Source organism: Trichechus manatus, unplaced genomic scaffold (assembly GCF_000243295.1).
Source record: "Trichechus manatus latirostris isolate Lorelei unplaced genomic scaffold, TriManLat1.0 scaffold00004, whole genome shotgun sequence".
NCBI classification, from domain to species: domain Eukaryota; kingdom Metazoa; phylum Chordata; class Mammalia; order Sirenia; family Trichechidae; genus Trichechus; species Trichechus manatus.
In genome coordinates, this window is record NW_004443940.1 from 9064018 (window position 1) to 9083657 (window position 19640).

General features: G+C 36.2%; 1 protein-coding gene across 5 annotated transcripts in view; it reads right to left on the bottom strand.

The window, feature by feature from the left end:
* Nucleotides 1-19640, bottom strand: part of ALMS1 (ALMS1 centrosome and basal body associated protein) — a 210439-nt gene that overhangs the window by 133653 nt on the left and 57146 nt on the right. For 4 of the 5 annotated variants that reach the window (XR_002824358.1, XM_023732665.1, XM_023732673.1 and 1 more), the window contains 4 exons: nt 13719-13914; nt 9016-9133; nt 6346-8069; nt 5972-6090 (listed from right to left, as the gene is read on the bottom strand). Coding sequence is in view for 3 of the 5 variants with exons in the window: in XM_023732665.1 (XP_023588433.1) it covers nt 5972-6090; nt 6346-8069; nt 9016-9133; nt 13719-13914 (2157 nt within the window). In the remaining 2 variants the exon portion in view is untranslated. Of the gene's footprint in view, nt 1-5971; nt 6300-6345; nt 8070-9015; nt 9134-13718; nt 13915-19640 lie in introns of those variants that run through there. The other variant, XM_023732683.1, reaches the window with a different exon arrangement.

Here is a 19640-nt window from a genome sequence, read left to right on the forward strand (position 1 = left end):
CACACGAATAGATATATGCACACTGATGTTCACTGCAGCACTGTTTATGATAGCAAAAAGATGGAAACAACCTGGGTGTCCATCAACAGATGAATGGATAAACAAATTATGGTATATTCACACAATGGAATACTACAGAATAAAGAACAACGATGAATCTATGAAACATCTCACAACACGGATGAATCTGGAAGGCATTGTGCTGAGTGAAATTAGTCAGTCGCAAAGGCACAAATATTGTATGAGACCACTATTATAAGAACTCAAGAAAAGGTTTAAACATAGAAGCAAACATTCTTTGACAGTTACGAGGGTGGGGAGGGAGGGTGAGGGGAATTCACTAACTAGATAGCAGACAAGAATTACCTTAGGTGAGGAGAAGGACAACACACAATGCAGGGGAAGTCAGCACAACTGGACTAAACCAAAAGCTAGTAAGTTTCCTAACACAACCAAACAGAGTAGCAGAGGCAGGAGTCTGGGGACCATGGTTTCGGGGGACATCTAGGTCAACTGGCATAACAAAGTTTATAAAGAAAATGTTCTGTATCACACTTTGGTGAGTGAGTGGCGTCTGGGGTCTTAAAAGCTTGCAAGCAGCCATCTAAGATGCATCTATTAGTCCCAACCCACCTGGAGCAAAGGGGAAAGAAGAATATCAAAGACACAAGGAAAATATTAGCCCAAGAGACAGAAAGGACCACATAAACCAGAGACTCCATCAGCCTGAGACCAGAAGAACTAGATGGTGCCTAGCTACCACTAAGGACTGCCCTGACTGGGAACACAACAAAGAGTCCCTGACGGAGCAGGAGAAAAGTGTGGTGCAGAACTCAAATTCATGTAAAAAGATCAGACTTAATGGTCGGATTGAGACTAGAGGAACCCCAGAAGACATGGCCCCCAGAGTCTCTGTTAACCCAGAACTAAAAACCATTCCTGAAGCCAACTCTTTAGACAAACATTAGACTGGACTATAAAACATAAAATAATACTCGTGAAGAGTGTGCTTCTTAGTTCAAGTAGACATAAGAGAATAAACGGCAGCTCCTGTCCGGAGTGGGATGAGAAGGCAGAAAGGGATAGGAGTTGGTTGAATGGACACGGGAACCTCAGAGTGGAACGGGGGAATGTGTTGTCACATTATAGGGACAGCAACGAGGGTCACATAACAATATATGTATAAATTTTTGTATGAGAAATTAACTTGAGTTGTAAACTTCCACCTAAAGCACAATTTACAAAAATGGAACAGGGCCCAACTGTACCCTTCAAAAAAATTACCAGAATCTTTTCAACCTTTGAAAAAGGTGGAGGCAGAAAAAGATGCGAAGACATTTCCAAAGAAGCTGAAAGTAAAGAACGAACAAAGAGTTTCCACGGAATGCCGTAAGACAACTTTCTGTAGGACCTTTGTCAGCCAGATAAATCCTAGTTAGTTTTTATAAATATCTTAATATTATGATTTTGACAAAAAAAAATATTAATCATTTCTTTTGAAGTGAACTGTGACTTATTTGTACATTATAGAGTTCACTCTATGTTGTCATTAGATTGAGCAATCTACTTTCAGAAAATAAAAGTAGTACGAGGTATAAATTTTGAAATATAATTTATGAACAGCACAAGGGTTTAAACAATTCTTTAATCCTTGAAAAATCTGACGCCAAGCAATACAATTTGTGTATTTGTCTAATAACTTATTTCAAGTCTGAGTTGAGAATTTACATTTCCCAAGTACTGCATTACTGAGGTATTTAAGAAAATGTACCAATGAATTTACTTTAGAGAAAAACATTTCTTATGCGATATAATTTTTCTGTTTCGTTATGTGAAAAAAAGAACAGACTGCCCACAAACGAGAATTTTTTCCAATGTCTCAAGAAATGGATACCTCAATGACAATTCTGTGGTCTTTTTAGAGATATAGTAAAAATTTTCCTCATATTTTTAGATTATGCAACTAATAAAAACTACCTTACTTTAATTACAGTTTTCTACACATGATGATAATGCAGGATATGCTAATGATTTAGGCAGTTTTTATTAAGTCCATGGTGCAGTCACAAAAAGGAGAAAAATCATAAATACTCAGAATAAATCACCTGTCCATTATGTAATAAACAATTTCTATAATGTCTCCTTTCTTCTGGGTTCTGCTGCTGTGTAAAGCTATTAGATTTATAATATAACATCCAACAGTTTTCTTTAAAGGCCTCTCCTTTAGAATATTTAACTCTAACATTGAAAAGTCTAGATGCGATAATTTTTTAACGCTTCAGAAAAATATCCTAAGCATGAAATAAACTTTTCTAAGCACTTGACTAAACAAACAAAATTTCATATCCTACCAAGAACAAAGAGAAGGAAAAACAAAATAGAGGAAATAAACTTTTCTAAGCACTTGAACTAAACAAACAAACAAACTTCATATGCTACCAAGAACAAAGAAGGAAAAACAAATTAGAGAGAAACTAGATCACTGGTGAGAGTCTAGTTTCCGTAAAGTAACTGGTGAAGGTAACTAAGAGCCAGGCATTGTATAAGTGCTATATACCTTACCTCAAGGAGCCCTGGTGGCGCAGTGGTTAAGCGCTCAGCTGCTAACTGAAGGGTCAGTTGTTCAAACCCACCAGCTACTCCGTGGGATACAGATGTGGCAGTCTGCTTCCATAAAAGATTTACAGCCTTGGAAACCCTATGGGGCAGTTCTATTCTGTCTCATAGGGTTGCTATGAGTCAGAATCGACTCAACAGCAACAGGATACCTTACCCCATTTAATATACTAATGTATGAGGTTGATTATTCCTATTCCCATTTCTTTATGTAGATAAGGAAAGTGGTCCTCCAAAGTCATTTGCCCAAGGCACAGGCTAACAGGTAACTGAACTGGGTTTTGATTCCAAATCTCCATGTTCTTTCCACAGCTGCAAACTGCATTAAGCCAAAAGTGGATGCCCAAATAATCATTTAAAGAATGATGGGTAGATATCAAAGTGAGGCAAACACATATGGATGACTCTCCTGAGACACAGACGAGGAGAGGAAGGAAGAAAAAATACAAGTAGTCAAGCCCCCTGAGAGTAAGTTGAGTCATGCAAAAAAATTCCTTCCATATCTGGCTTTTTTATTGGCATTAAGGAGCCCTGGTGGCACAGTGATTAAGCGCTCAGTTACTAATTGAAAGGTTGGTGGTTCAAACCCACCCAGTGGCTCCACAGGAGAAAGACCTGGCCATCTGCTCCTGTAAAGATTTCAGCCTAGGAAACCCGATGGGGCAGTTCTACTGTGACATGGGGTCGCTATGAGTCACAAATTGACTCAACAGCACCTAACAACAATAGTGGCATTAAGTAACTCCCAGATCATAGGCTAGAGCTAAGAGTGAAGGAAAACACAGGCAACAGTGGCAGCATCCTCCCTAGACTGAAAGAAGAAACTTAAGGTTACAGTTAAGGGCAGATAAAATTTGAAATAGTGGTCAAAGTTAATTGCACTGAATTGTTATTAACTGAATATATATCTTCATTTTCTTAAATACATTTTATCTACATGAAAAGTTGATGTAACTCACATGAGTAGTATTATAAAAATAATTAGAAACTCTAAAACTGATCATATTTTGTTTCTTAATTCTTATGGAAACTGAACAATCTCCTTCTAAGCCTTCATTCTTGTCATGATAATGCAAATTCTTGGTGTGCTTGGTTGCAGCTTTGCTTTCACTGATGAAATTAGCTAAATAAAAACCAAAGCAAACCTGTTGCTGTCAAGTTGTCAAGTTGATTCCAACTCACGACGACCCTATAGGACAGAGTAGAACTGTCCTATAGGGTTTCCAAGGAGTTGCTAGTGGATTCCAACTGCTGACTTTCTGGTGGTTAGCAACCATAGTTCTTAACTACTGTGCCACCGAGACTCCATTAGAGGGTGATTTGTGGTAGTGGTTAAGTACACAAGTAAGGTTACGTTCAAATCCTGGTTCCTCTACTCGCTAAATAATCATGAGCAAGTTCCTTAACCCTCTAAATCCCAACTGTAAAATGGGGATGACAATAGTACTTACATGACAGGACTGGCCCAAGGATTAAAGGAATTGATGTATATACGTAAACTTCTTAGCACAGCATTTCAGCAGAGTGTAAGCATTAGCTATCATTTTAATCTCCAGTGTTATTAGATTTAAAATTAGAATTAAACAATGTCTACGTTAGAATATTGAAAAAAATAAAGCTAATCTAATGGTCCTCTATGAATAAAGAAAACCAAAGAAGAATTGATGCCTTTGAATTATGGCACTGGCAAAGAATACTGAAGATACCATGGACTGCCAGAAGAACAAACAAACTTGTCTTGGAAGAAGTACAGCCAGAATGCTCATTAGAAGCGAGGAGGGTAGGACTTTGTCTCATGAGTTTTGGACATGTTATCAGGAGGGACCAGTCCCTGGAGAAGGACACCATGCTTGGTAAAGTAAAAGGTCAGTGAAAAAGAGAAAGACCCTGAACAAGACAGATGGAGACAGTGGCTGCAATGATGGGCTCAAACATAACAATGATTGTGAGGATGGCGCAGGACCAGGCAGTGTTTCATTCTGTTGTACATAAGGGTTGCTGTGAGTTGGCGTCAATTCTACGGCCCTAACAACAACAATGGTTCTCTATATGAATTTTTTATAAAGTCAGTAAATTATAAGTAAAAGATAAAGTTGATCACAATATTTTTGCTCATTTTCTCTTACAGACTGTATGAAACTAAAGGTCTAAATATGGTTGGAACCTAAGCTAGTAGTTTTGCAATGACCAATATTATACAAGAGAAAATAAAAAAGGAAAGTAACAATATTGAGCATCTACTACATACCTGGCATATTATTAAGCACATCACACATATTATCTAACTATAATTAATAGCCAATCAGATATAAGGATATACTATAAGGAAGGAGGGTCCAGCTCAGAGCTGACAGTATAAGACAAAAGATGAAAATGGAACCAGAGAAACATAAAGCCAAGGGATCCAAAGATCCTGACAAATTAAGCCTTGTATAAAAGAAAGGTTGACACAGAATTTTTACAATACCCAGAGTCACCATTTTCTAGCATACACATACACAATGGTAATAATATAAATAGAGAGGGGAAGGGAATGTGTATATACATGGGTGTGTTGCTCATTTGGGAAGGGGTAGTTAGTTCCCTTTAGAGACACTTGCTAATTTGGGCATTAAACACCTCTGTGTCCTTCCTGGAGACCACTGTTTTTTGTCATTTTCAAGATACCTCTGAAGTCAAATCTTTCAAAAGCTTTTGAACTGAAACATTTGAATATTCCAGAGCCTATTCCAAGGCTTGTACATTGAAGGCCAGAAGGGAAAAAAAACCACAATCATTTGAATGTCCCCATGAATAAGTCTAATCCTAACACTGTTGCAAAGATTTCTGCTGGCACAACATGGAAGAGTTAGGATGCTCCAAAATGAAAGGCCTGGGAGCTCCAACGGATGGCCTTTTCCAAGATACCATAAAACTCACTAAGTCTAATGGTCTATGAAACACAAACATTTCTTTTATGCCAACTTCTATTAAGGGAGCATATTCCTGGATATCATGTAACACACCAAAGTTGGTACTAAAAGATATATATGGGCCTTTTACGTTCATTCTCATTTTTCAACTAAAATTTTCTTCTCCCCACCTCATAAGAAGTCAAATAGAAAAACTTACAGGCTCTTCAAAATCGCTATCTTCCTTAGATGGTACTTGTAAAGTTGGCTGCCAGTGCAGAAAGCTATTATAAATCTCTAGATTATCAAACAATTTTTCTGAAGCTGCTAGCTGCACTCACCAGTCAAGTCACCTTGGTCACATGTCTGGGAAATAGTAAAAAGTAAAATAAAAACAATACCATTTCCTGAAATAGTACTGGAGAAGACCGTGTTGCTTCCAACTATCGTTTTCAGTGTCTCACCTCTCTTAGTAGATCAGCAGCTCTTTCATTGCCCACCACTGCATGTTCATCTAGGATACGGCATTCAGCATCATCGTCCAGAGAAATGATGTCAGACTCAGTCTTCCCCTGCAGGCGCTCTACAAAATATGAGTCATTTTGCATAATTGTACATATAGTAAAACTGAACTTGGCTTCCATAGGCTGAGGAACTTCACCTCAGCCTATATCAGCTTTCAGCAATGTCTCTTGGCAAAGTATAATTAGTGGTGCGTCACTGGCCAATGGTAAAGCACCTTGTGACTTTTCATCGCATGCCACCAAGTTTGCTGAATAGCTGCTTCCTACACCTGCAGATGGACTGGCAATAAAGTTACTAGAGTTTACATCCTTACCGAAAGTATAGTTTGATGAATCTGCAACTTCATCAGAGGTTTGCTGCTTTAATCCTTGTAAAATCAAAGAATCTGAAGTTGATACTTTTACTGGATGAATGTTTAAAGATTCCGTCTTCTCCGCAAGGTCAAGAGCAGAAACAGACTTTATCTTCCCAATGAGAAGAAATGGTTCACTGCCGATGTCACCCTGAATTAAAGGCGGCTGTAGTTTGTCAAAACCAACAGTCTGTCTGTGAGCAGATTTTTCACTTAAAAGAGCAGATGACTTAAGCATTTCTTGAGCATTAGAGTGTGATTTTAAATTAGGATGCCAGTACAAGGAACTATCATCAACATCTTTTTTATGCAACAGTGGTTTTGAAGGTGCTGGTTCAAACACCCCAGGAGTAGACTGATAGAGTGGATAACTAAGCTGATCAAGTAAAGATTTTTCATCATTATAATTTGATAAGGGAAGATCTGGGTTTTTTGGTTCTCTTTCTTGGCTGTCATTTGTTAAAGATTTATTGATATCGGTTTGGATTTCATTTACTGTACTCTCCTTCTCTGAAGGCTCAATAGAGGCAATAACTGCCTCAAAGGCTACATTTTCAGTAGCATCAACACTCTTCCCACCCAAGGTGGAAGTTTCCTTTTGGTTTCTATCCTCTTGAAAATATAGTTGTTCTGGTGTCTCACCCAAGTTGGACTTAACAGTCTGAAGAGGACCACCAGAAACCTCCATCTTAAAGGTAACATGTCCTGTGGAGAGTATGTAAGCTTCTGAAACTTTTACAGAATTATCAGGAACTGCATCATTCCCAGTAAGCTGTATTTCTGAAGATCTGGGATGTACTCCTGAAGATACTAAGTCATTTCCAGTCTCCTTTTGTTCAAAATGTTGAGATAATTCTTCCCCTAGCCCTTCTTCATTTCTTTCATAACCCTCCAAAGAATCCATTTTTTGTTTCACCTCATTCTCAGCTGAAATTCTTAAATAAGCACTCTCAAAATAATGGCTATCAGATGTCAAGAAAACCTCTTCTCCTCTTCTTTCCAACAAACAATGTAAGTCAGAATTCGACATTTTATTATTAAAACGAGAGGCAACTTCATGTGCAAAGGAAACATGGTCCGTACTGGTTGGACACGCTTTGGGATGGTGTGAAGTTCCCTGTTTCCACCATGGCATGTGTGAACAAGGGACACCAAAAGTGTTACTTCCCGTGGGAACTTCATTTTCGTCAATTGTGTCAGATGAATCTGAAAAGGAATCATGGTCCTTACATGTTTCTGACTGCTGAAAAGCTTCCTGTTTCCAACACTGCATATATGAACAAGCATCAAAACTATCACTTCTTTTGGTAGTTCTGATTTCATCACTGATATCAGATGAACTTGAGAAAGAAACCTGATCTTTACCAGCTAAATTGGTTTCTGGCTGCTGTACAACTTCTTGTGTCTTCAATGACATATATGAATAAAGAGCATCACAGTCTTTGGGGGTTTTCAGTTCATCAACTGTATTAGACGAAATGGCCTCTTCATTATTCTCTTGTTCAAGAGGTAAAAGAGAGCGCTGAGACTCTACAACTGTACTATCTATAAGTGGGTGCTGAGATACACTAAAGCAGCTGTTAACAAAGTCTGAAGCTACTTCTGAGGTTGCCTGGAACAAAGCTTCACTAACTTCAGATGGTCGAGAAAACCATTCAGTGTCTTCAGACCTATCAGGAACTGCCCTAAAAATATACAGTTAGAAGTAAATAAATAACACATTAAAAACATTTCATTTTTAAATACGAACATGAAAAAATACAAAAATGATGTCACTGAAATCAAGGTTATCTGAAAAGTGTGTTGAAAAACAAAGTTCTTCTAGTTCAAATTCCTTACGGGGGCTAATGACTAAACAAATTTTTGTAGCCAGAAGGTGAATTACCACCCTATGACCCAGATATTTTCTCAGATTTATCCTAAATAATAGAGACATAGAATCTTATTTTCATATCACTAAGTAAAAAGATTCTTTAAATGAGAAATTCAAAACTATGTAAAATATTTAGTTTATCACCTACCATGATTTAACATTCATTTAACCTGCATTAATTCTTTTATCATTTATTATTTATTACTGAAAACTATTCAAGAAGTGATCTACTCCCAAAATATAAAAGTAACTTTAATTGGTTGAGTATCTAATATGTACAGAGCACTTCACAGAAGTGATTACAAAGTAATACATAGCAGAAGGAGTAGGGATTAAACTTTACTTTCTAAACATCTACAGTTTTTCATTTAAGGTTTTTTGGTTGGTTTTTTGTTTTTGTTCGTTTGTTTCTTCCAGTTCTAAAAGAGGAAAACTTATATTCTTAGATAATTTCAAAAATGGTTTCAAGAATTTCAGACTTGCCTCCCATTATAACTATTCTAAAGGATATTAATTTGAATTACTTTAAAATATACTACAGTCACCTAGGTCATTTCTACACATATGTTACTGTGGCACATTAATATGCATCATGTCTTAACTTAGGGCCTTAACTACCTTCAGAGCATGTGCTGAGAATATCTAACCCCTACCCCAATGTACCATCTTAGCCTGAAGTCATTAATATTAGTAAAAATTTACAACAAAAAAAGAAAGAGCAGAAGGGTTATACGCAAATAAAAAATAAATCATTCTACCTCAGAGGTGCAAAATCTAGTTCACTTTGGTGAAATAGGGAATCAAGTCCAAACTCTTGATCTTCTGTCACGCAAGTCAGCAAAGGCAAATCAGGAGAAGCAAAGCTGTCTTGTATGACTGCAAAGTGTCAAATATAAAAATGCTGGGTGATGCTGAAAATTAATTATTTAACTTATTCATGTAATACTTTAAAGAATCTAAATATGCTGCCCTCTGGAAGTTTCCACAAGCACTGGAATAATATAACAGCAGCGGCAGCAGCAACTATCATTTATTGAATACCTACCAAGGTCTAGGCACTTAACCTACAATATTTCCTTTAATGCTCATAACAATCTTGAAGGATAGGTATCATACCTACTTCACAGATGAAGAAACTGGATTACAAAAGTTAAGAAACATTAAGTAATTTGTCCACATTCACATAGCTATTAAGTGCCAGGGTTAAGATTTGAACCTCCTAACCAATATGAGTGTTTATTTCCATCTTAAGTAATGCAAAGAGACCATACCCCTTATAGCAAAGTGTGGTCCCAGAACCCCTGGGCATCTCTAAGACACTATGAGAGGGTGCGTAGAGTCAAAATTATACTCAATATTAAGATGTCATTTGCCTTAGTCACTCTCATTCTCTCACGAGGGTACAGTGAAAATTTTCCAGGAGCTACATGATGTGTGATACAGCAACAGATTGAATGCAGAAGCAGATATGAGAATCTACTTATCTTCTAGTAAGTCAGACATTACAGACATTAAAAAGTAAAACAATGCTATTCTTCTTACTAAATTTTTTTGTTTTGGAAAAGTTATTTTTTTCTATAAAACTATGTTACTTAAGCCTAATATGTAATGGACCTGTTGTCATTTTAAAATGAATTAATAAATATCTTTTAATTCCTTGGTTTTAATTTCTAATATGGGAAACATCAAAATAAGACATAACCCACATAAACAACAGCTCTTTGGAGTCCTCGGTAATTTTTAGTGTTTAAAGGGGCCCTGTGTGCAAAGGTTTGAGAAAGATGCTTTAAAGGAAAAAAAAATTCTTATAGATTCCTGAATGTTGACTTAAATAATTCTTAATGTCCTTAAATATGTACTAGGTATAAATTCCTTATTCCTTATAGCACTGATACAACTCTAAAACAAAAAAAATTAAATGTTAATAGAAACAAAATTATAAAACCAACATTCTAATTAAAATTAATTTAACTTGATGGGTGATGTTTTGCTAAAATTAAATTGTTTTTTCAATACAAGTATTTATTGCTGCAGTAGTTTCTTGCGTTCAGAATGACTATAATACTACATACAAAGTGAAGACTCCATTCTCTCACCCCTTTTCTCTATGAAATTATTGCAAACCTAGGGTTCTCCTAGGGCTCATCATGGTGTCACCTGCCCTTCACTTGGTGCGCTGACACACCCTTAATGCTCTCACATACTCTGCACCTTCCCTATCATAATGCATCTCACTCGTTTTAACCTTTTGTCTGTCTGCTTCCCACTTAGACCACCAACTCCACGTCTGCTTTATTTACAGCTACACCCTCAGTGCCTACCAAAGTATCTATCACATTTATCACTCAAATTAGATTTATTTTCCTGAATGAATTCATTAAAAAATGAGACACTAATAGAAATCAATAACCTTTACCACCAAGGACCAACTGGTACAGTTCCTCTTTGGCTTGGCTTAGATAATCAGTATTAAACCTTTAAAAAAAAAAGTCCTTTACTCCTCTAAGAATCATGAAAGTTTTTTCACAAAGTCTCCAAATATACTAGGGCTTCTTGCCCTTTGGACAAGTGTAGCAGACTTACTGTTTCCTATTACCTATAAGCTGAGCACTTAAAGTACTTTTTTCCTTTAAAAAAAAACAAAAAAACTTATCCCTAACGAGGATCTACAGACTACAGAAATCAGATTACTTAAAATAACTCCTATTACTAAGGAATAGTAGGTAATAAGCAGCATCTCAGCATCTCCTTAAATACTTAAAAATATTTCAGAGTGGAGGTGGGGGAGTTATGTCAGGTAAATTAGAAAATCGGCTTACTAATCGCTTAGGCCAGAAATTAAAAAGTTATTTCTCAAACGTGTGTGTGTGTGTTTGTGTGTTTGTGTGTGTGTGTGTGTGTGTGTGTGTGTGTTTTGGGAGTGGAAGGTTGTATATCTTATTGACAATGTCATTTTCTTGCAGCTTTTGGCTACTTGTTTTCTCACATTTGGACAGCTGTTGATGGCTTGGATTCCTGTTTTTTGATATATCTAACCATTCTGGCACCAGATATTATCAATGACATTTGCCATTGGTGAGAATCTACACAGTACAATAACAATATTTATGCATGATAAAACATTAATGATAGAATTTCCTCTGGCCATCTGATCTACTTAATCTACAATAAATGACAAGCTGGAGTCATAAAACTCTATATTAGAAAACATGTTAGAAACTACATAGTACAATTTCATGACCAATACTGAAATCCCCTCTACAACATCTCTCATAGAATTTTGCTTGAACATTTTCTATGGCATAATGCTTACTGTTTTTGTTGTTGTTAGTCTTTTCCACTACTAAATGACTCTATTAGAAAGTTCTTTTTATATCAAGCTGAAATCAGCCTCCCTATAATTCTTATATTCCAATTTTAACCTCTAGACCAGAGGTAAGCAAGCTTTTTCTGTAAAGAACCAGGTAATTTAGAAATTTTAGGCTTTGTTGGTCACATATGATCTCTGCTGCTGTATTTCTTTGGGTTTATTGTCGTTATTTGTTTTTATAATCCTTTAAAAATGTAAAAACCATTCTCAGCTCATGGACAATACAAAATCAGGCCTCAGGTCAAATTTGGTAGTTTGCAAACTCATGCTCTAGACCATTATAATACTCATCCATTGTACTATTATTTTGTGTTTACTGGATTGTCTTTCCAGAAGAGGGAGGTAGCTTTCATCTATATATTCCCAGCATCAAACACACAGGAGGCACTTAGGTATTTGTTAAGTAAATGAATGGAAAACAATTATTTCCTCTTTAGCATGACAGCCCTTCAAATATCCGATAAGAGCAAAGTCTTCTCAATGGATGGATTCCCACTCTTTTTCATTTACTATCATAGTCATCTCCTCCAACAGGTTACTACTCCACTTTTGTCAACATTTTTCTTAAAATGGAGAACTAAAATTGATTCTAATGATCCACGTCATAGATTGGATAATATTTTGATTTGGATAGCATTAGCTTATGTTTGAAGAAAACCATGTTGGATAAGTTCTATTCAAGATTCTCTACGAAACTCTGGCAAGACAATCTTCAAGGTAGAATCCTGCTCCCCTAAAAAAGGCTTATCCTAATTATCCAATCAGAACCTCCCTTACTTTAGAACACTCCCACTACACCAAAGGATATCAGGATATTAAGAAGGCAGAAATTAAAGTTAAAACTTTGTATTTCATTGGAAATGAAATTATTTGGTATTTGTTTCTGAACTCCAGTTTTGTTCATTTGTTCTTGTTACCTTTTAAAAGATATAGCCTAGAAGTTTTTATCCTCAAGATATTCTGAATTTAACTTACAAAGGATTCCTTAAAATCTGTAAAAGGAAATGTTCTTCTATATAAAATTATTCAATAACATATTAACTAGATGTTATAATCAAAAGAAAAGTTTTAGTAATTCAGACAATAATCAAGATAAAGGATAGCTATGCACAGTTCTAGAGCAACTTTTACAAAACAGAAGTTTAATCTGAAAACTGATAATCACATAATTACATTTAATTTTCATTACCCAGCAATGAATCTGGCTATTTTCTGTTATCAAAATGGCAGTCTTATATATAAATTTCTCACATTAATCAAGAAGCCTAAAACAAAAAGTAATTGATATAATATATACACACACAGATACACATAATTTTATATAGAAAAAACCTGGTTGTTACATTTTTCACTTCTTAAAAAAGAAAACAGAAGGACAGAATAACATTTTTCTAAACTATGATTTAGGCATGAAAAATTACTAATTACCAATATATAACTAATATAATAATAACCAATTACTATACTGGCTAAGAATTCTTATATTTCTTCAATGATTCAAAACAGTCCTATTATAATTCTATCTCCTAACTTAATAATTTGAAAGGTACTTAAAATATCTTCTGTAAAGAGCCAGCAAATCAATTCTATATCAAACAGAGGAAAGCAATATAATCTATCTCAGAGAAGTTACTTACCCTCTCTATCTCAATTTTTGGGCCCGAAAGTTGAAGATAATAGAATATGCCTTAATTAATTCTAAGAATCAAAGGAGGTAAACATAAATGTTTGGTTTTTATTTTTTACGGATCATGGAGTCTCAGCTGCTAACAGAAGTGGTCAAAGGATAACATATGATTTACCCCAAGAACTCCACAAATTCAGCACTAAGGAAGCACGCTCACTAGAGAGGAAATTGTCACCTTTCTGCCTTCTGTGAGCAGCAGGATGTGATAAAATGAGGGGCACCTGCACATTTAACATAACTAGATGAGCTGGCCAGTGTAGAAAACCAGAAATAAGTTATTACCTTTGAGTATGGCTCTACGGAGCTCCCAAACTCAAAAAGGGCTTAGTTACAGGAGCTGCAGTCTCCTGAAAGTGTTTTACAAATGTGAGGTATACTACTAGTTAAAAATAAAGAGGCATTACCTAGCAATGGAGAACATAAGAAATCTCTGTTGTGTTCCTTCACTTGATTTTCTGACTGGGTCAATATACCTTCCTCCAGAGAGGGGAAGTCTGTTACTTCAGCCCCTTCCTCTCTCACATTAAACCTGGTCTGGGATGTATCCAAGGTTTGGGAAAAGTCCGTTTCTTGAGGAAGACAATGCCAAGATTCCGTTTTCTAAAACAATAATTTTGAAGAGAAACATGCTAAGTCATTAACTGAGTAACCATACATATTTAGATTAAAATGTCCACTCAAGTAGCATATAAAACCCAAAAAAACCATTGCTTTCGAGTCGATTCTGACTCATAGCAACCCTATAAGACAAAGCAGAACCGCCCTATAGGGTTTCCAAGGATTGGCTGGTGGACTTAAACTGCCAAACTTTTGGTTAGCAGCCAAATCCGTAACCACTGTGCCACCAGGGCTCCATGTAGCATATAGCTTCCTATTTGATCACATTCTTATCCAAGTGTGGAAAAAGTAAACCTGTTCTTTCCATGTTTCTCACAATATATAATTCTCACTATCAGCCCTTTGACCCACGGTTCCTTCTCAGTCTAGGCCTTATAGTCCATTTGTCACTACTGATAACAGACTTATCCATTTGTCCTCCTGCTCATCCTCTAACCTCCACAGACTACTTTAATGCCTCAACTACAATAGTTCTTCAGCTTATGAAGACAACTAATTCTATCATGTTTACCCTTTTCATCATTGTTTTCTTTTGTGTGTTTCCTTCTCTAGCTCTCTGAACGTTTACAGTCATCATTATAATCACTGCCTTACAAACACCCTTATTTTTCTTGCCTTTTTCTCCCACTACCCTATTTGCCTGGCAAAACCCCAGATCTGGTTCAATCTTTTCCTTGCCTGAATTCAAGCAGCAGCATGTTGGTGGAGAAATCACACACCCAACTGACTAGTTTTGCTTTAAATTGATGACATTAAAACTCAAGGGCACTCAGCATTGCCTGGAAATCCTATGACATTTTCCTCCTGAGTTGATTCTCTGAAATGACTACTTCATACCTTTCTCCTCAAAACTACCAGAGTCTACCTTCCCATTTTCAACTTACAATTTTATCTACTTCAAAAAGTGTATAGCAGAAGACAGCAACTCCATTATCTTTCTGCCACCAAATCTACAATCCCATTATCTACCTAGATTTCCATCTTGTGACTCTTAAGTCTCTCTACTTATCAAAGTCCTTCTCATCCCACTCCATTTTTTTTTCAACGATTTCCTTGGTATATACAATTCCCCCTCTTTTCTTCATCCACTTCTCCTTCTCCACTGAATCAATCCCTGCCCCATGCAAACATGTTCTTATAATCTATCATAAAATAAATAACCTCTCTGTTAAACATCCCTTTTCTTTCTGCATATATGTATTTTAAACTTGTGGCAAAACATATATAACAAAAATTTGCTATTTAAACCACTGACATTAACATTCACAGTGTTGTACAACCATCAACGCTATCTATTTCCAAAACTTTTTCATCACCCTAAGCAACATTTTTTGTCTACCAAACAGAAAGCCAGTATCCACTAACTAATAACTCCCCATTCCTCCTCTCTTCCTCCCACATGCCTGGTAACCAGTAATCTACTTCTGTCTCTGCATTTGCCTACTCTAGATATTTCATATAAGTGGATCATATAATACTTGTCCTTTCGTGACTGATTTCTTTCACTTAGCATAATGTTTTCAAGGTTCATCCACATCATAGCATGTACCAGATGTCGTTTTTCTTTACGGCTGAAAAATATTCCACTGTACGGCTGTACTACATTTATCTATTCATCTGTTGATGCACATTCAGGCTGTTTCCACATTTTGGCTACCATGAATAGTGCTGCAATGAACACTGGTGTACACGTATCTGTTTGCTTCCCAGCTTTCAATCTTTGGGGAATATACCTAGGAGTGGAAATGCTGGGTCATATAGTAATTCTATGTACAACTTTTTGAGGAACCACCAAACTGTTTTCCATGATGGCTATACTATTTTACATTCCCACAAGCAATAGACAAGGGTTCCAACTTCTCTACCTCTTCGCTAACACTTGTTATTTTGGGTTGTTTTTGTTGTTTGTTTTTTAATAACGATTCTAGCGTGTTAAGTGGAATCTATTATGGTTTAAATCTGCATTTCCCTAATAACTAATAATGCTAAGCATCTTTTCATGTGCTTATTGGCCATTTCTAGACCTTCGTTGGTGAAATGTCTATTCAAGTCCTTTGCAATTTTTAAACTGTGCTATTTGCCTTTTTGTTTTTGAGTTGTATGAGTTCTTTATATATTCTGGATAATAAACCCTTACTAGACACATGGTTTCCAAATATTTTCCTTTACTCTGTAAATTGTCCTTCTACTGAATTGTTTTGCTGCAATATTTCTATCACACAAAGATTCCTTGTATTATACCTTTAATCAATAAAAAATATTTTTAAAAAGCACTCAAATCTGTATTTCTACAGATGTGAACAGGCATGACAAATAAGCAGCTGAATAAATAAATTCTCATTATTCATGGTAGTTATGCTGTATAAAGTTGCTGCAAACACTGAATTAGAAAATACTGAACCATTGTTCCTAAAGGAAATACGTAGTTGGGTTCTTGCAAGCCTCTGGTCCCAATATTTTTGTTAACCAAGCAATACATAACCTTGTTTTACATATATGTATTTCTGTTTAAAGACATCTTGCTTAACATATATTGTTGATTCATTAACATTGAACTCACAGCTAATGGCACCATAACTCATGCCTGAATGAAACTTGTATAATACACATATTTTCTCCAGAAAGCACATACAGCCTTCTTGTGCTTAGGAACACTAGACAGCACTTCAGCATTAAGCTTAGGGGTTATTGTAAACAGCAAAATCACCAATAAAAAGCACAAAAATGTAAAAAACATGGCATTAAATAAACAGAAAAAAAGACTTGTTTACATTTATAACAGCTGAAACAAGAAGGCAGAGCACTGCCTTTTCCACCTCAGCTGGGAAAGCGCGTACTGGGCGACTCAGATTTTTTGCCACTCGCCACATATCTGTGAATGACTGCAAAAGCACAATGTAAGTATGGATTTTGGAGTTACAAATAAATTTTATCAAGTACACAAATTCACAAATACAGAATTCGTGAATAATGAAGATCAACTGTACAAACAAATTTTGAAGAACTAAAAGTTGGGATATAAATTTGGAAGTCATCAGTATATAGATCCATTTAAAACCCTGTATCTGGATGAGCACGAAATACCTTCCAACATTATAAGCAGAGGTCAAGAACTCTGGAGGGGCCAGGACGGTAACAGAAACGGGTTAAGCTGGCCTAGAATTAGGGAGTAAGGGGACCTGTGCCCAACTATATACACTGCATGACCACTTTTAAAGTATTCCTTTTCAAAATTTTTAAACACTGTGCCAAAGTGTTTTTTTTCTGCAAAACCACATTTGAGTCATGTTCATGTCTGCAGTTTGCAACTTTTGACTTAGAGATTTAGCAGAGGGAGATAAAGCAGCAAAAAATACTGTGAGAAAATAACCAGAGGAGTAGAAACATAACCAGGAGAAGCCAAGAAAGGAAATGATTTTAAGAAGTATGCAATGGTCAATAGTGTCAGTGCTATTTACTGCACCTAAGATGAGGACAGAAAAGTCTTCACTGTACTCAGCTACACAAACGTTGTTGGTGACCTTGGTAACAGCAGTGATGGAGCCAGAACACAAAACAAACCAAGTAAAAAACTGGGTGGATCTTTGTCAGTGCAATAAGTCAAGAAAAAAAAATACCCCCACTCCTCATTATCGACACGGTTAGGTTCCAAAGACCAGGTCGTTATTTGAAAATTAGTGTTATGTGAAAATGGAGGATGACCACATCAGATCATAAAATGGAAAATGACAATATCATTACATAACTGCCAAATTACATCATTACATAGCTGCCAAATTATATCCTTACATAACTGCCAAACCACTGAAAATCATGGCCCAACCAAGTTGACACATAACTTTAAATATCACAGCCAGCGTTACTCTTACACCTCGGCATTCATTGTTGCCAGACATACGTCATTAATGCACAAAATAGTATGATAGTAGATTTTTTACTGTTGTCGTAAATGCAAAATGTTGGGTAACAAGACAGTCGATAAGTGAGGAGTAGGTTGTAAGGCATATACTAAAAAGGACAAAATAAAATGCAGGTGACATGACTGTCTACACAGAAAATCCTCAAGATTCTATAGAAAAGCTACTAAAACTGGCAAATGAAATTAGCAAGGTACAGGACACAAAGCCAATATAAAAGGTCAGTTATATTTTTGTATACTTGAAAAATAAGAAATTGAAACTTTTTTAAATACTAACAAAACATGTGCAAGATTGGTACAATGAAAACAACAAAACACTGATGAAGAAATTAAAGACCTAAATAAATTAAGAGAAATGTCATGTGTGTGGATTAGACAACTCACTATTGTTATGATGTCAATTTTCTCAAAATTGATTTATAGACTCAATGCAATCTTAACCAAAATCCAGCAGGCTTTCTTGTTTTGTTTTGTTTAAATAGAAATGGACAAACCAATTCTAAAATGTGTAAGAAAATTCAAAGAACCTAGAATAAACTGTGATGGTTTACTTTTACATGTCAATTTGGTTAGGCTATGGTTCCAGTGGTTTGGCCAAACACTAAACTAGTTGCTGTCTCAAATGTAATGTAATGTGATGACCTTCCACAGTGTAATCCAATATAATGTAAAATCAATCAGCTGAAAAGGGAGTTTCCTTAGGGTGTGTTCTGCCTCCAGACATAAAATATTTCGACAGAACTCAGTCTCTGTCTCTCCACTCTGCACTCTTTCCATTGCCTGACCTCCAGATCTTGACATGCAAGCCTGCAGATGTCTCCAGCCTGCCACCGGACCTACAGATTTTGGAGTTTCCAGCCCCCACAACTGTGTGAGCCAATCCCCTAAAGTAAATCAATCAATCTCTCTCATTCTCTCCCTCTCTCCATCCCTCACACTGTTTCTGTTTCTCTAGAAAACCCTAAGACATAAACAAAACAATTTTCTAAAGAGAGGAACAAAGTTGGAGTACTCACTACCTGATTTCAAGACAGTACAGTAATTAGGAGTGTGGTATTGGTATGAAAATAAACATATAAATCAATGGAACTGAGTCTAGAAATAGACTCACATAAATGGTCAATCTATTTTGACAAAGATGCAAGAAATCTATTGGAGAAAAGATAGTCTTTTCAGCAAATGGTACTGGAATAACAATTAGATACCCACATGTAAGAAAATGAAACTAGACCCTTACTTCACACCATATACAAAAACCAACTAAAAATGGATCACAGACATAAATGTGAAACCTAAAACTACAGAACTTCTAAAACAGCGGTTCTCAACTAGGGGATATTTTGCTCCCACCATGGGACATTTGGCAATGTTTGGAGACATTTTTGATGGTCAAAATTTGGGAGAGTGCTACTGGTATCTAGTGAGTAGTGGCCAGGGATGCTGCTAAACATCTTACAATACACAGGACAGACCTCCACAACAAAGAATTATCTGGCCCAAATATGTCAAGTATGAAGGCTGAGTAAACATAGTAGAAAATATTCTAGAAGAAAACATGAAAAAATCTTTGTGACCTGGGATGAGGCCAAGATTTACCAGATACAACACAAAAAGTACAAACCATAAAAGAAAAAAAAAAATCAATAAACCAGATTCCATCAAAATTAAAATGTCTGTTCTTCAAAAGACACTGTTAGAGAGAGCGAGGAGAGATTCATGCAGAGGTCCCCTTCCAGCTAACGCAGCGCGGATCCACCATCTTGGACTCCTATCGGAGACCAGCAAACGG